This window comes from Prunus persica, chromosome G2 (assembly GCF_000346465.2).
Source record: "Prunus persica cultivar Lovell chromosome G2, Prunus_persica_NCBIv2, whole genome shotgun sequence".
Classification (NCBI taxonomy): domain Eukaryota; kingdom Viridiplantae; phylum Streptophyta; class Magnoliopsida; order Rosales; family Rosaceae; genus Prunus; species Prunus persica.
In genome coordinates this window covers 20,916,023-20,932,676 of record NC_034010.1, presented here as the reverse complement: position 1 = coordinate 20,932,676, position 16,654 = coordinate 20,916,023, and the positions used below count along the sequence as shown (strand labels likewise).

General features: G+C 35.3%; 2 protein-coding genes across 3 annotated transcripts; one reads left to right on the top strand and one right to left on the bottom strand.

Annotated features, from left to right (window-relative positions):
• Window positions 3,679-6,553, top strand: LOC109947605 (SKP1-like protein 1B). 2 transcript variants are annotated; one of them, XM_020558157.1, is made up of 3 exons: window positions 3,679-3,864; window positions 4,039-4,087; window positions 6,090-6,553. In XM_020558157.1, exons 1-3 carry the CDS (start codon window positions 3,794-3,796, stop codon window positions 6,213-6,215), a joined length of 246 nt encoding a protein of 81 aa, XP_020413746.1. In that variant the 5' UTR covers window positions 3,679-3,793; the 3' UTR covers window positions 6,216-6,553. The 2 variants fall into 2 exon arrangements, with proteins under 2 accessions (XP_020413746.1, XP_020413745.1); XM_020558156.1 differs by having other exon boundaries at window positions 6,066-6,553.
• LOC18786721 (LRR receptor-like serine/threonine-protein kinase GSO1) lies at window positions 7,340-10,047 on the bottom strand. Its single transcript, XM_020557394.1, has 2 exons — window positions 9,030-10,047; window positions 7,340-7,827 (listed from the first exon to the last, which is right to left on the bottom strand). Exons 1-2 carry the CDS (start codon window positions 10,045-10,047, stop codon window positions 7,340-7,342), a joined length of 1,506 nt encoding a protein of 501 aa, XP_020412983.1.

Below are 16,654 nucleotides of genomic sequence, written 5' to 3'. Positions count from 1 at the left end.
AGCGGGCCCACACAAAATTAGGAATTGAATGCCTGATTTTGGAGGAATTCAATTCCTAAATAGGAGGTGGTATTTTAATTCCTGGAGAATTCACCCATTAGAAATTCATCTTTTTTACCCATTATATAATCACACAATTTTCAAAATTCCAAATATGCCATCTACTTTAACCTAAAAATGAGGACATTTTAGTAATTAGTACCACTCCTACCTCAATTCCATATGGTTTAGTAAAGGGAGACTTTGGAAAAACCCAAAAGAGAGAGAAATTTTTTAAAAGAAGCAAAGATGGACAAAATTGCCCTTATTTATTTTTGAATTTCCTAAGGAATCCTTTACATTTGCATGTCTTTAATTTAAAAGTTAAGAGGTTTTTCTGTCTTTTTTGAAAAAGCTTTGGCTTTTTCCAAAAGTGAAAGTTTTTTTGTGGTTAAAACCTAAATTTACTTTTAGTAAACAACTTCAATAGGAATTCGGAATATAACTCCCCTCAATCCATATGATTTAGTGAACAACTTCATTAAGAATCCGGAATCTAATTCTCCTCAATCCAACTCCTCCTCAATTTAATTCATCCTCAATTCAATTCCTCATAATCCAATTACGGATTAGTAAACATGCCATGAATATATTTCAATGAATTGGGGAAATTACTGGATGATAACACTTGTGGAAATTTGGTATTGGTTGGAAGAATGAATGCGCGTGCTTGGCTCCACAAATTATTGTCAGTATTGAGTCGACTTGACTCGTCTTGAGATGGTTTAATACAAGTTTTTCTGCATCTTGTGGGTCATGTCCACTCAACCACAACATTGACTTGACCGGGTCATGTCCACTCAAGTCAACCATATTATAGCCTCCATGAAAACAAGCTAGAAGGTCGTATTTATCTATTGAATTTTAGTCTTTGCATAAAGCGGATTCTAGTATTTCAATGAATTGGGGAAATTACTGGATGATAAGACTTGTGGAAATTTGGTATTGGTTGGAAGAATGAATGCGTGTGTGTGGTTCCACATAAGACTTTAACTTCACAAACTTGAGAATCCTGAGTTCCAAGCCAAAAATCATGACAAATTATTGTAGGTATTGAGTCGACTTGACTAGGCTTGAGAGGGTTTCATACAAGTTTTTTTGCATCCTGTGGGTCATGTTCACTCAACTCAACCGTATTTGGACTAGGCCAGTGGCAGAGGGAGCTAAGGCCTAGGGTGGGCATGTGCTCCCTCTCAAATTTTATTTTAGGCTATTGTATTATTAATATAATCATACTTTTCTAACTAAATTGTGAAGTGCCCATGTATTTTTCTAATTTTTCTTTTTTCACTATCATTGCTACCCTTTCACATCTCTTATTGTCGTACTTTAATTTGTAGTGATAAATTACAGTTCAAATTTTCTTAGTGTGTATTTTTTATAAATTACATTTCATTTATTTTTTTCCTTGGATCGATGTTCAGTAGATAGTTTTAATATAATATGTAAAATAATAGAGTACAAAAATTAGGGATTTTGTATCAAGTAAAAAATTTAGTTTCATTGTCACCCTAAAGAAAAATATATTTCAATATATAAGGTGCCCTCTTTGTGAAAATTTTCTGACTCCGCCACTGAATTAGGCACAAGCTTCTTGCAACATTGACTTGACCGGGTCATGTCCACTCAAGTCAACCGTATTTGGACTAGGCACAAGCTTCTTGCAATATTGGCTTGACCGGGTCATGTGCACTCAAGTCAACCGTGTTTGGACTAGGCACAAGCTTCTTGCAATATTGACTTGACCTAACTTGATACAAACGAGAAAGTGATGCTCTTAATAATTGTGGCAACTTTGTATTGTTCGTGCTATTGGAGTTCGTGGGCATCCTGTTGAGGTGCTCAGGCATCCTCCAGTGGTTTCTTTGGATTAAAGTGATGGTGCTTTTCCGAGATTGCATGCATAGGAGATAATTACAAAGAAATTATTGTTGAAAATGTTGATAGACAATATATTTCAACCTGACTATATACTCAACCTATACTCAACCTGACTTGTAGGTATTTACTCAGCTTGATATGGCCTGGCTTGACTTCGGCATGCACAAATATCTTCTTTTTAAGTGCCGTATGCTGTCTTCTTGTATATTGGTCAAAAGGAATAACTTGGTCATAGCAAGGGTTTAGGGTAGATATTGTTGTGTATACAATGACAATTAATTGAGGGTGGAAAATAATGTATATGCCAAAATATCATGTCTCCTTGAGAAGCTGTGGACAGAAGGCGTAGGACTCTTTCATCAGCGTGGACACTAACCACAGACCCATGAGTCTTTCATGTATTTTGGCAAAATATCAATGCTTACTTAGTAGGACCATCAACACAAACAAGTTTCCACCTAATTTTCTTCCCACACAACTATTAACCTAGATTAGACTTGAGAATTCGATGGTGATTTGCCTTCCAACGAATACCAGACTCTTTCTCACTATTATCTTGCAGTTATTGACTGGGCTTTGCTTGACTTGACACAGTAAGTTGGTAACGGTGCATTTTTGTGTCCACTCAACCTTTTAAAAATTTGCCTCCCTTCCAAGGCGGGGCGCAAGCTACAATTATCTTCTTGCAAATATGGATCTTGACTTAACTGAAACACATGTCTATATATTTATTGATACTTATATAGTAAAGCATAAATCTTCCACCAAACACATATTAAAACTAAGATAAATTAATATTACATGTAGTGTTACAATTATTTATAAAATTTCTCATATTATAATTTATGGTGATGATCACGAAATTCTTAAGTAGGAAGGAGTATATTTAGTGCTGAATTTGATCGCTAAAGTTTCGGAGCAAGGAAGTCAAAGTGTCCTTCATTTTGTATCCAACTCCACCTTTGTTAGAGAGATGGTGCACAAATTGGTCTATAAAGATGGTCTCCCTAGTAATCAAGGCAAAACTACATGGATTATTTGTGACTTTTAGCCAACTCTTTATGAATAGGGATGGAAACAGATTCCCAAAGGGGAATATGGTCCTCAATGTTTGTGTGGATGGATAATCCTTGACAGGGACTAGGTAGAGGATGAGGATGAGAAGTTTTTGCCTTTCCACTTGGGATGAGATTCTTTCCTTTCAAATGCTTCTCCATCATTCTTGTAACGTGTTTAAGATATTTGCATAGATAGACAGAAAACCAAAATAGAGCCATATTTTTATACAATACCGGACAAGAAAAATAGTACGAATCATCTGCCCTTGCTAGACACTAATTTCCACAATGCAATTAAGTGGCTAGATATTGACTTGACTTAAGTGATTGGATAAATTTTGGAATTCTCAATTAGTTTGGATCACACTTTATCGATATTCGATTGACTTGATAGATAAAAACAAGGACTTTTCATATGTAAGTAAGCTCATAAATAGGGTCCTAAATATAAAACAAATATTAAATAAGAAAAATTAGGTATTGGACATAACTAACTTTACTAATTAGTATTTGAGACATTGGGTATTTTAGTTTGGGTTTTAATACCTAGAAAAGAATTGTAATTTTGGATTAGGCTAAAGAGGAGGCCCAGATTCGTTGGGCCTGTCTAAATTATATATGTAAAATACAATTTTACCCTTTTTATTTTATTTAAAGAGCTCTCTCTTCTTCCTTGTGCCGAGTCTGCTCTGAAGCAAAGCCCAATCATCGAAAACCAGATTAAAACACGGACCGCACCGGACTTGCCGATCAAAGCGCGATTATCCACCAGGTTCTTCGCTAAAAGCCTAAGCTTGGCCGCAACAAATTGCTTGATGGCAGTCAACGACGATTGGAGGCCTTCGATGCAGATCTTGACCGTTAGTATAAGATCCTCTGGCGAAATGTAAGTTTCAAGTTTAAGTTAATTTCAAGTTTATTGCCATGTTTGCGCGTGGCGATTGTAAGTTCTCCGTTAAGGCACAAGTTGCACAGTCAGGAGTTGCAAAGAGTTTAAAAGGATTGTTCTGGTATTGTATAATTATGCTTGTAGCTTACATGTTATAGTCTTTTGTTTCAGGATCAAATCAGGTGGTAACAATTTGACTTTGAAAGGATGGCCTCTCACAGTAAGTTTTTGATGAATGGATAGATTTTTAGATTCCTAAAATCAGAAAGTTTGTTGTGTCTGTTTGGATAATTTCTTTTCTTTAGTTTCCAATCCTATATTAACACAATGGTAATATATATGTTGAATGCATCAAAGTGACATTCTTTCTGAATTTTGAAACTCAATTGTTCGTTGTTGTCTATCTCTGAAGTTGAGAATCTCAAAATGACCAAATTCTTATGTAAATTCATAATCTTTATTCTTTGCTGGTCCTATTATGCCTATTGAAGATACAAATATGCTGATTAAGGTGCTCTTATCTCCGTAGATTTCCTTCTGCTTGTAGTTGTAGTCGATATGGTGGTGTTTCCCCCCTCTATGCTTCCACATGTTATCAAAAAGTTCATTGTCCTTTAGCTTATGAAAGTGTCTGTTTATTTGTAGTTAAAAATGGCTCATTTACACCAGCAACAAAACTATCCACAACACCAGCATCATAATCTTTATGCTCAGCCATCACAAAGTTCAAATCTCAATCCCCACCAACAAGATAAAATAGGCTATGCATTTGTCTTGATTTGGAAATGGTTGATGCCATCACTATCATATGATATTTTGCAATACCATTTAAGCTTTAGTTCAGTGAAATTTTATTCAGGTTTTGCATTGTAGTTTTGCACAAATTACATTGCAGTTTTGGTAATTACAATTGGATTTTTGCTCTTTCCTTGGTCTTCAACCTCATCAATTTAAAGAGTAGAGGCTACCTAGATGAGGAATTAGGTGGGCAAGAGAAGAGTAGAACTACCCAAGAGCAAGGGAACTCAAAATTGGACTTTTGGAAACTGCATTTCAGTTTTCATTTAATTACAATTGGATTTTTGCTCTTTCCTTGGCCTTCATCCTCACCAATTTGAAGAGTAGAGGCTACCTAGATGAGGAATTGGATGGGCAAGAGAAGAGTAGAACTACCTAGGGGTGGGCATCGGGACCGGAAAATCGGAACACCGAACCGAACCGGTAAAAAAAAAAAATCAGTCTACCAAAAAAGTCAACAAACTGGACCAAAATCAGACCAAATCGGTTCCAACCGGTTTCGGTTCTGGTTTTACACGCCACCGCACTGGACCGGACCGAACTGAACCGGTCATATATATATTTTTTATTTTTACAAAATTTTAAAATATAATGCCATATTTTAAATTTTATAATCACTATTTTTCCAAGTTCAACTTCAAAAAATTTCTAAATGTATGAATTGGATTATTTGTTAATTTTTATATTTTTTATAAAAAAAAAAAGAAAATTTTTTTTTTTTGAAAAAAAATAAAAAAATAAAAAATCGGTTCAAAACCAGAACCGGTCAGAACCGAACCGGCCAGTTTTTGAAATTTTTTTGCCTAAATCAGATCGAACTGTACCGGTTTCGGTTTCAGTTTGAGGTGAGAACCGGACCGCACCCACCCCTAGAACTACCCAAGAGCAAGGGAACTCAAAATTGGACTTTTAGAAACTGCATTGTAGTTTCTATTTCCGTTTTAATACTTTCATCATGATTTTGCATTTGATTCCTCACTTATTAATATGTTTATTTTTTCTCATAATTTGCAGTGCAGTTTCTAATTTGGTTATATGATTTTATTGGTTTTGGTTGTTTCTTACTGGTTGTTGGCATGAATTTTTTGGTTTTCAGTTGCTGATTTGATTGGTTTAGGTTTCTTTTTACTCGATGCGGTCATGTAGTTTTTGATTTTGTAGTTATTTTGGGACTTTTTTCAGAAACTGCATTGCAGAAAACAGAAACTACAATGCAGAAAATTGCAGTTTCCGTTTTCGTTTTAGTACTTTCATCATGGTTTTGCATTTGGTTCCTTACTTATTAATATGTTTATTTTTTCTCATACTTTGCAGTGTAGTTTCTAATTTGATTATATGATTTTATTGGTTTTGGTTGTTTCTCACTAGTTGTTGGCATAAATTTTTTGTTTTTGCTTAAGAGCTTGCTGGATTTGACCTGCCAGATTGTGTCAGACATGATCAAGGGAAAGACACTGAAAGAGATCTGCAAGACCTTCAACATCATGAATGATTTCACTCCTGAGGAAGAAGAAGAGATCCATAAGGAGAACGAGTGGGCATTTGGGTGATATATTGGAATTAATGTTGGATGTCATATAGTTGGAGAGTCCTTATGTATATTGCTTCTACTTATAATTCAATTGGTTTTTTGTTTTTGCTTAGGTAAGTGCTTAGGTCTAACCAAATATTTTTGAAAAGGTTATAATTTCAGTTATAAACATAAATAACTTATTGTAAATTCTTTGAAGAAGTTCAACTTGTCTTTTTTGACCACCAAAAAAAAGAAAAAAAAAAGAAAAAGAAAAAAGAAGTTGAACGTGTCTTTTTTTCGCCTTATTTTCCTGCATGAAATATGTGATGAAATTTGCGTAGACCCAAAAAAAGAATATATAAAAAATCCTTCATATGTGCGGACTAAGAATATGTGGATTTTATTATTAATTGTTGGCATGCATTTCACATGATGTCCGGCAATACAAATCTATTTACATTATAACTATATTACTGTGCTTGATTTGGGCAATCATTTTTGGACGAATTTGTTTATTAAACCTAACAAAAATGGTTTCACTCTTTTTGTTTTCTAAAATTATTTCTGATTAAGCTATTAGACGCATTCTCAAATTTTGAAAATACAAATTAATTTTCTTGTTTTTTTTAGTACAAACAATTACTAAAAAAAGTGGATTTTCACTAGACTGGATTCTGTTTGCAATGGAGCAAATTATTGACCAATAAGTTTCATATTAATAAGGCAAAGGCCGCTAACATGCGAATTAATGCTCTGGGAGCTTCAGTTTTCTACTCAAAACAAAGAGTGCGCCCATATATTACAACAGAAAGGAAACGACAACATCCAAACAAAACAGGGAATAAATACGACAACAAACCAAAACAAACAGTTCCGGGCCAACCCACCCACTAATCTTCTTATTAAGGAGTTAAGAAACTCCAACTGTCCATGGCAACTTTGCACCATTTTGATTGAAGGGAAGACATGTCTCCGAAGATGCTGGATAAAAAGATAAAATGCAAAAAAAAAAAAAAAAAAAAAAAAAAAAAGACCTGTTAGTTTGCATGAATATAAAAAATTAGAAAAACCAAATTAATCATGCATGTTGATTAAGTCAATAGAATAATAATAAACTATGAGAGAGAAAAAGAGAGATTACTTACCATTGATCTTTAGTAATTAAGCATCCTTCAATTGCGGCTTCAACAAAGCTATCCTCACAAAAAGCCAATCATTTAAACCATTCAAGAACTTCAAGTACGCGTAGCTCCATGACCTTGAAAATATCAAGGTGCCGCAAACTCCCCAAAATCCAGCAGCAAATCCAAGCCCCATACTAATGTAGAATCCCAGTGTTATTAGCTCATCCTTGTCCTCTTGGTTGATGAAGTCAGTTTGCTCACTTGGACCTTTTTCCACTTCATCAGCACACATCTTTTTAAGTGGAGGTCCACAGAGTTGAAGATTCCCAGCATAAAAAGAGGGATCAAAGCCTTGGAGCTGAGTCCTGACTGGAATTTTGCCAAACAAGTTGTTATATGACAAGTCCAAGAAACCAAGACGATCTATCCGAGCAAGGCTTGTTGGAATTCTTCCGTCTATATGATTTCTTGACAAATCAAGAGAATCTAGTGACTGCAAGTTTCCGATCTCTTTAGTTATTTGACCTGTTAATTGGTTTCTTGATAGGTTTAAAGAAACCAACCCAACAAGATGACTAATTTCACTTGGAATCTCCTCGGTTAATTTATTGCTTGACAGATCAATTCTCTTCACGAGCCACAAAATACTTCTGAATGTCTCACTCCTCCTTTCCACATGAAGGTTGCATCATCGACATAAGGATAATTATATCTACTGAGATAACTAGGCGTGGCATATGAATGTTCGCTTCTTAGACTTGAATTTCCTTTATGAGTTAGAATAGTCAAATTTTTAAGGCATGAAGGTATGCTTCCAGAGATGTTGTTCATAGAGAAATTCAAATTTTGAATTCGTATTAGATGGCATAATTGTGAGGGCAAGCTTCCATTGAAGTGATTCGACGAAAGCATCAGGATAACCAAATTCTTTAAGCTAACCCCTAACCATTCAGGTATTGGTCCGGATAATTTATTGTCCCCAACATCAATAACTACTAAACTTGTGCAATTCTTCAACGATGTCCGGCAATTGTCCCACAAATCTATTGCTTCTTAATTTGAGTGTTTCAATCCCAAATACAGAGCCTATTGTTGTAGGAATTTTCCCGGACAAAGCATTGTAACTGAAATCAAGCATGACTAGATTCTCCAAATGTGTCCAGCAATCTGGAACTTGTCCAGAAACATTGTTGCTTGAGAGGTTAAGAAAGACTAAACCAATAGCTGCACTTGAACACAAGAACGAAATTGACCCTGAAAGTTTATTATTAGAGAGATCCAGAAATGTGGCGTTTGATAGAACTAAGGGGATTGGACCTTCCAACTTGTTCGAACTCAGATCTAGATATGAGGCTTTTGATAGAACTGAAGGGATTGGACCTTCCAACTTGTTCGAACTCAGATCCAAATATGAGGCTTTTGATAGAAATTAGGGGATTGGACCTTTCAACTTGTTCGAACTCAGATCCAGATATGAGGCATTTAATAGAACTGAGGGGATTGAACCTTCCAACTTGTTCGAACTCAGATCTAGCGCAGGGGAATATGAAAATTCCAATGTCAAATTTGAAAATGTACCGCTAATTTGGTTGCTTGAGAGATTCATAAATGTCACATTACGACATAAACTCCAAAACCAACTTGGAAAGATGTTGGAAATTCCAGCATCAGAAATATCAAGGTATGAGAATTTTTTTTGAGTTTGAAGCCACTTTGGAAATCCGGACCCATCTTGCAAGACCCCAAAATTATGTAGTCCAGTTGGAAAGGAGGAATCCAATCAGCATGGATGTCTAAAACTAGCGAGTTAGAAGATAAATCCAAATTCCGTAGTTTGGAGAGTTTTGAGAAATGAGTTCCTGAAATTACTTTGCTTAATTGACTGTTACGAAGAGACAAGACTTCCAAAGATGAAAGGTTTGTAAGATCAGGTAATGACCCTTCAAGTTGGTTAGAATAAAGATAAAGATGTGCCAGAGAGCTCATGTTTCCAAAAACATCAGGAATTGAACCAGCTAGAAGGTTATCAGAGAGGTGAAGATAAACAAGGCTGGTATTATAGTTGGACAACCATACGAATATTGAAGAAGTACTATTCAAACGGTTGGAATGAAGGTCAACGCTAGCAAGAGATTTAAAAGAGTTTATGTAAGAAAGAGTGGAAAGAATTGGAGAAGGAAGATCACATCCCTCTTGTGTCAAGTTTGTTAGTTCAGGAAGCTTATTAATGGCTGCCGGCCAATCGAAAACATTACTGAGATTCGAGAAACTCAAGTCCAAATATCTTAACGACGAAAGAAGAGGAAGCCAGTCGAGATTTTCCACATTTGTAAAGCGATTACGGCTTAAGTCCAAATACACCAAGTTCGTAAGATTTCCGACCTGACTTGGAAACTTCCCTTGAAAATAAGTCCAAGTCAGATCAAGGTATCTTAAATTGGATAGAGAACCAATGATATCTGGAATTTGGCTCCCAGTGAAATCAATCCAAGGAAGGGCCAAATGTTGTAAATGGTGCAACTCAATCAGTTTAGGACTAATCATCTTACCTTGAAAATTGTCAAGTTCGCCTACAACTTTGTATGAAAGATCAAGTTGAAGAACATGGCCAGTTTGGTTGCTACAAGAGACTCCCACCCATCTGCAACAATCTTGTTTTTGTGCTTCTAAACCCCATGAAGAGGAGTAAATCAGACTTATCCACCAGGCCACGTTTGATATATGGTTGCCTCCGTTCTTCTCCATATATATAGAGAAACAAAAGGAAAGCCTTCACAATGAAAAGTATGCATATGTAATTGGTTTGAAAATCAAGGTGTAAGCTAAAACAGAGCAACATGTTCATACAAGACAAAACCATAAGAAGAAGTTCGTCAAATGTGGGTCCACAACAATGATTTGCTTCATTTGGAATACAGAATATTGATTGGAGCAAATTCTTGACAAATAAGTTTCAAATTATTAGATAGTACCTACTTGAATGCCGGCCAATTCTTAACAAATAAGTTTGCTATTTTTCTCTATTGACTTACATTTTTAATAACTCCAACTGACTTGCAGGTATTGACTAGGCTTTGCTTCACTGAGATGATCAAAGATAGAGATGTGGGGGGATAATCGGACCGATCCCGCTGCCGTCCTCAATTAACTTGACTCAGTAATTGAATGAGTCTTGGAATTATTTATCTGGCAGTTGGCCACCATATTAATTTACTTACTTCGGCATAAAGATAGATTATTAATAATAAATGTGGTTGCCATTGGTTGTGCTTAGTTAGGATTTAGTTCGCACGTTTGTGTCTGATTATAATGTATACATGGATATACATTTTTTTTATTACTTTGGTAAGAAAATGTTTAAGATAGTTTGACAGGATTTGCATAAGGCTGCAAACTATGAGAATGGGATGGTGGACAACAGAAAAGAAAGAAATTTAATTGCTTTCTGCAAATGTTATGATTTAAAACACTGCAGAAATGTTTGGAGAACACTGCACATGCACATGCAAACACTGCATATGTAATTAGTTGGAAAGCACGGTGTAAGCTAAAACAGAGGAACATATTCATACAATGCAAAACCATAAGAAGTAGTCCGTCAAATGTGAGTCCACAACCATAAGAAAGAATTTAGCGGGAACACAAAACAAACACCATTCTTACTAATCATAAATTTGACACGTGTGTTAAGATTTTTCTTTTTGTGTTTTTGATGAATTGATTTTGTACTTATATCAAACTTTGATTTGTAGGAGTACCTCCTTCCAAGTAAGGAGCGAAGCAGTGTTTTTTTTTTTTTTTTTTTTTAATACTTGATTTTTTGGTTCACACACATCCAAATTCAAACTAACACAAACAGATTATCTCAATCAATCCCAATAATTGGTTCGTGCTCGGCTAGGTTTGGATCTATTGTTTGTATCTGGATTTATGATTCCTCCTCAAATCAATATGGTTTCTTCAAGAAAGTTACTCCAAATAATAGTATCTAAAGGTCATCAAAATCAAACCACTGTAAATCTCTGAAATTTGGTATGAATTGATGATATGATATGATCAGCTACTAGAATTGGATTATGCTTACCTAAAATATTAATTAATTAGTTTAGCAATCTATAATGTTATTTGCACTTTTGCACTGATTGATATTCGATTGTCTGTCTGTCTTAGCCTAGCTTCTGCTCAGCTATTAGAATTGGATTCTGCTTACCTAAAAGATTTGGGATTAGGACCATTTTTATTCTTCTTTCCTCATGTACAGGCAAATGATGCTCACGCATGTGCCAATTGATTTTTTATTATTATTATTTATTTAATTTTTAGAATGAAGAAACAATAATATGGGTAGTTATATTACATAAAAGTAGGATCTATTATTTGATTTTGTTTTTAATTTTAATTTTTTTAATATAAAAAAATGTGAATTTACCATATTATCCTCATTTAATTAATAAATTCAATTCTTAATGTTTGAATTAACCAAGGGCATTTTCTGGTATTTTGAATGTTTCACCATTCTCTGCCTTTTGCTTTATATATATAGATTATTGTGCTTGATTTGGGCAATCATTTTTGGAACAATTTGTTTATTAAACTTAACAAAAATGGTTTCACTGTTTTTGTTTTCTAAAACTATTTCTGATTAAGCTATTAGATGCATCCTCACTGTTTTTTTAGTACAAGCTATTAGCGAGATCCTAACTTAATTAGGATATTTATTTTCTAGTTTATTATTATTATATTTATTTCCTTTTGTACAGATATTGTGTAATTAGAATTTTATCTTGATTCCTAGTTTGACCCTACTAGGGTTACATCCTTGTACTATAAATACATTCTTTTGAAGAATGAAATACAACCTGAAAAATATTTTACTCATTTTGTTTGACTAAAGCAATACTAAAAAAAGTGGATTGTCACTAGATTGGATTCCGTTGGCAATGGAGCAAATTCTTGACCAATAAGTTTCATATTAATGAGGCAAGGCCGCTAACATGCCAAGTCATGCTCTGGGAGCTTCAGTTTTCTACTCAAAAGAAAGGAAACGACAACACATCCAAACAAAACAAGGAATAATTACGACAACAAAGCAAAACAAACAGTTTCGGGCCAACCCATCACTACTACAAAAAAGCAAAAAGACGACGGTAAATCACCGTCGTGTATTCGGTTTTTCAATGGTCGTGGAATCCACCGTCATCTTTTCCCTCATAAACCACGACGCTAAATCACTGTCGTTGTTAAAATATACAACGTCATCAACAAATACAAAACGACGTCTTTGTACTGCAAAAAGATCTAAAAAAGCAGTCGAGGATGAGAATAGACGACCAACTCTCTAAAAAAACCGTCGTTAAAAAGGAAAAATATGACACATATTAAGAGAACAAGGCCGCAAGATAGACATACAACGACGAAAATAAAAATACGACGCCGTTAAATATCATTTTCACGACAATAAAAAATTTGACGTCTTTAAATACATTAGAAGACGACGTTATTGATACCTACTACGTCGCATATATAAAAACAGACGTCGTAAAATGAATTTTCCACTTCGATTTTTCGATAAAAGATGACGTGGAAATAGTTGTCAGTGTCATTATTTACGACGTATGTATTTATAGAGTAGACGTTGAAAAACGAAACAACGTCGGTTACAAATATATGAGAGTCGTATTACAAAATTTATACGTCATATTTTCAGAAACAAACAACGACGATAAATATTAGACGTTGTTAAATAAAACAACGTCGGAAAACAATAAAAACAGACGTGTTTAGTCTGCTAAAGTTCTAGAAAATAGTCGAGGATGAGAATAGACGACCAACTCAAACAAATCACCGTCGTTAAAAAGGAAAAATATGACACATGTTAAAAGAACAAGGCCGCAAGATATACATACAACGACGACAACTAAAATACTACGCCGTTAAATATAATTTACACGACAAGGAAAAATATGACGTCTTTAAATACATGAGAAGACGACGTTATTGAAATATACTACGTCTCTTATTTACAAACAACCGTCGTGAAATAAATTTTCCACTTCGATTTTTCTAAAAAAGATGACGTGGAAATAGTTGTCAGTGTCATTATTTACGACGTATATATTTATACAGTTGACGTTGAAATGCGAAACAACGTCGGTGGCATTTATATAGTCGACGTTGTATTTATATCTATCATCATTACTCACGACGCACTTAATAATATAGACGACGTTGAACTTCTAAACAACGTCGGTTCTAAATAAATGAGAGCCGTATTACAGAACATATAGACGGCGTTGATTATGATGAGAGCCGTATTACAAATAACGTCGTTTAATTGTTATTAGACGGCGGTTATAATGAATTTCCGTCGGAATTCATTTCGTTCCTCTTCGTTTATAAAAGAACTTGCGACGTGGAAAATGTATGATGACGTCGTATTTTTTAACGTTCAGATTATATATCTCGTTTTTTAGACGTCGGTATTATGGGATTGGAGTCGTGTTATTTTGAATTACATGGCGGTTCTTAATCCTTCCCCGACGTGATATCCTGAATAATTGCTTCACAATAGCGTCGTGGTTCTTCATTGTTACGTTGCTTTAAGACGTCGGTAAATATGCTGAATAACTGGTTCACAATAACGTCGTGTTTTATTTGAACGTAGAAAGTGAAGAAATCACATTACAATATATTACAAAATTAATGTCATACACTGCCAATTACATAAGCATCATTCAATCCATATATCTTCACACCCATCTCGAATATTTTGACCGCCTAACTCACCCACCAGTTCATCAAATGTGTCAACATTTGGCATCCCTCTAGTAAATGGCTCACACTCAATTATCACATCACCTAAGACTTCATCACCCATAACATCATTATATTCTCTATTAGGCATTGATAACACTACCGACCAACCACGATGCATCGGGTCGTCAACAAAAAATATTTGTTTGACTTGAGAAGCCAAAACAAATTGGTCATTCCTATGTCCAATTTTACTCAAATCTACAAGGGTAAATCCAAGTTCGTCGACTACAAGACCAGAACTATCTATCCAATCACACCTAAAGACTGGGATTGTAAACTTTTGGTAGTCAAGGTCCCAAATTTCTTGAATGACACCATAGAAACCCATATTTGAGAGAATTAGGTTTTTATCCTTGGCACTAGCAACTTGCATGGTATGTGCAAGTAAATAAACTCCACTATTTTGAGTTGTCCGCACATCATCTTGTGCCTTGATATTGAATTTAATACCTTTAATAAGATAGCTCCTATATAATGGCACTGACATGTTTGGACCAGCTGCTAGCCACCTTAAATTTTCTGATACGCCATGATTGTCTTCCTCAAGTTCACTTTGAACCTGCAAATTAATCATATCTTAATTCAATCTAACATATAAATAAGAAGAAAATTAAAAGAGAAATATGTTATTCAACAACATATACCTTGAAGCGTAGCCATTGAATGAAAGTGCTATTGTGCTTATCCTGCAGCCACTTTGTTCTCTTTCTAAATTTTGGATAAGCAATCTTGATGTGGATCATATGTTGCCTACATGACACGAAAAATTCAAGCATTACGGTCCCAAATATAGAAGATAAACATAAGAAATAATTTAAAATGGAAACTTAAAGAATAAAGCTCATACGTACTCGATATAAGGTAGGACTTCCTCCGTATTCTCCAAGACATATAGATGTGCTTGATTCAACAGGTCCTGATCAACTACGCTCACTGTGCAACCTGATAATGGCTTTGAAAGTCCCATCTTTTGGCTTGAAGGCACTCCAACTGTACTAACATCAGATAAATGCTGAGTACAAAACTCTACCGCTTCTTCAGCTATATACCGCTCAGCAATGCAACCTTCGGGACGAGTACGATTCTGAACATACCCCTTCAGCACTTTCATATATCTTTCAAACGGATACATCCACCTAAAATATACTGGCCCACATAGACGAACTTCTCTGACAAGATGTACTACTAGATGAACCATGATATCAAAGAATGAAGGGGGAAAGTACTTCTCAAGCAAACACAGAGTAACTACTACATCTTCTTCCAACTTATCTAGCTTGGAAACATCAACAGTCTTTGCACATATAGCATTGAAGAAGAAGCACAAACGAGTTATTGCATACCTTGCAGGCTTCTCCAAAACAGAACGAATTGCCACAGGGAGCAATTGTTGCATTAAGGTATGACAATCATGTGATTTAAGGCCAAGAAGTCTTGAATCTTGTACAGATACAAGATTTTTAATATTTGAAGAATAACCTTCAGGGACCTTCATACCATAGAAAGAATTGCAAACCTCTCTCTTCTCTGCTCTTGACAAATTCCAAGGCCCAGGAGGCAAACGAGTACGTCTTTCTCCATACTCGGGTTGCAAATCAGTTTTGACCCCCATGTTCAATAAATCTAATCGAGCAGCAATCCCATCTTTATTTTTTCCAGGGATCTCCAGCAATGTACCAATGATACTATCGCAAACATTCTTCTCAATGTGCATAACATCTAGGGCATGCCTCACAGGAAGGTATTTCCAATACTCGAGATCAAAGAATATTGATTTCTTCTTCCAACAAACTCTGTCACCATTTTCAACCATATGCAGCACTTCTTCTCCGGTTAATGGCTCTGGAGGTATGCCATATTCAGGTTTCCCATTAAAAGCTGCACGTTGCCTCCTATATGGATGATTGATTGGTAACCATTTTCTATGCCCAATGTAACAAATTTTGTGGCCATTTTTCAACCTGTGACTAGGTGTATCATCGCCGCATATTGGACAAGCTTTATATCCTTTAACAACACAACCAGATAAGTTTCCATAGGCGGGGAAATCATTAATTGTCCACATTAATGCAGCTCTGAGTGTAAAGTATTCTCCATTATGTGCATCATACACTCCTCTAATCCCAACCCACAAGGATTTTAAATCATCAATCAAAGGCTCCAAGTAGACGTCTATATCATTTCCGGGTTGTTTAGGACCAGAAATCAATAAGGTTAACATCATGAACTTTCGTTTCATGCACAGCCATGGAGGGAGATTATATGTAACTAAGATAACCGGCCAACAACTATATCTGCTACTTAGAGAACTGTGGGGATTGAATCCATCAGATGAAAGAGCCAATCTCAAGTTTCTCGGCTCATTACCAAACTCAGGCCATTTATCATCAAGAAGTTTCCAAGACGGGGAATCCGCCGGATGAGACATCTGACCGTCAATTGATTTTCTAGCAGCATGCCACCAAGTCAAACTCTTAGCTGTCTCATGTGATTGAAACATCCTTTTAAACCTTGAAATTGGGGGAAAATACCACAC

Bases quoted from the DNA above. Each gene is read 5' to 3' on its own strand.
- LOC109947605 (XM_020558156.1), top strand. From the start codon at position 3,794: ATGGCAGTCAACGACGATTGGAGGCCTTCGATGCAGATCTTGACCGTT. The intron at 3,865-4,038 runs GTAAGTTTCAAG...CTTTTGTTTCAG, and splicing joins ATAAGATCCTCTGGCGAAAT to GATCAAATCAGGTGGTAACA. The intron at 4,088-6,065 runs GTAAGTTTTTGA...TTTTTGCTTAAG, and splicing joins TGAAAGGATGGCCTCTCACA to AGCTTGCTGGATTTGACCTG.
- LOC18786721 (XM_020557394.1), bottom strand. From the start codon at position 10,047: ATGGAGAAGAACGGAGGCAACCATATATCAAACGTGGCCTGGTGGATA. The intron at 7,828-9,029 runs GTCCGGATTTCC...ACCAATTAACAG, and splicing joins TTTGGGGTCTTGCAAGATGG to GTCAAATAACTAAAGAGATC.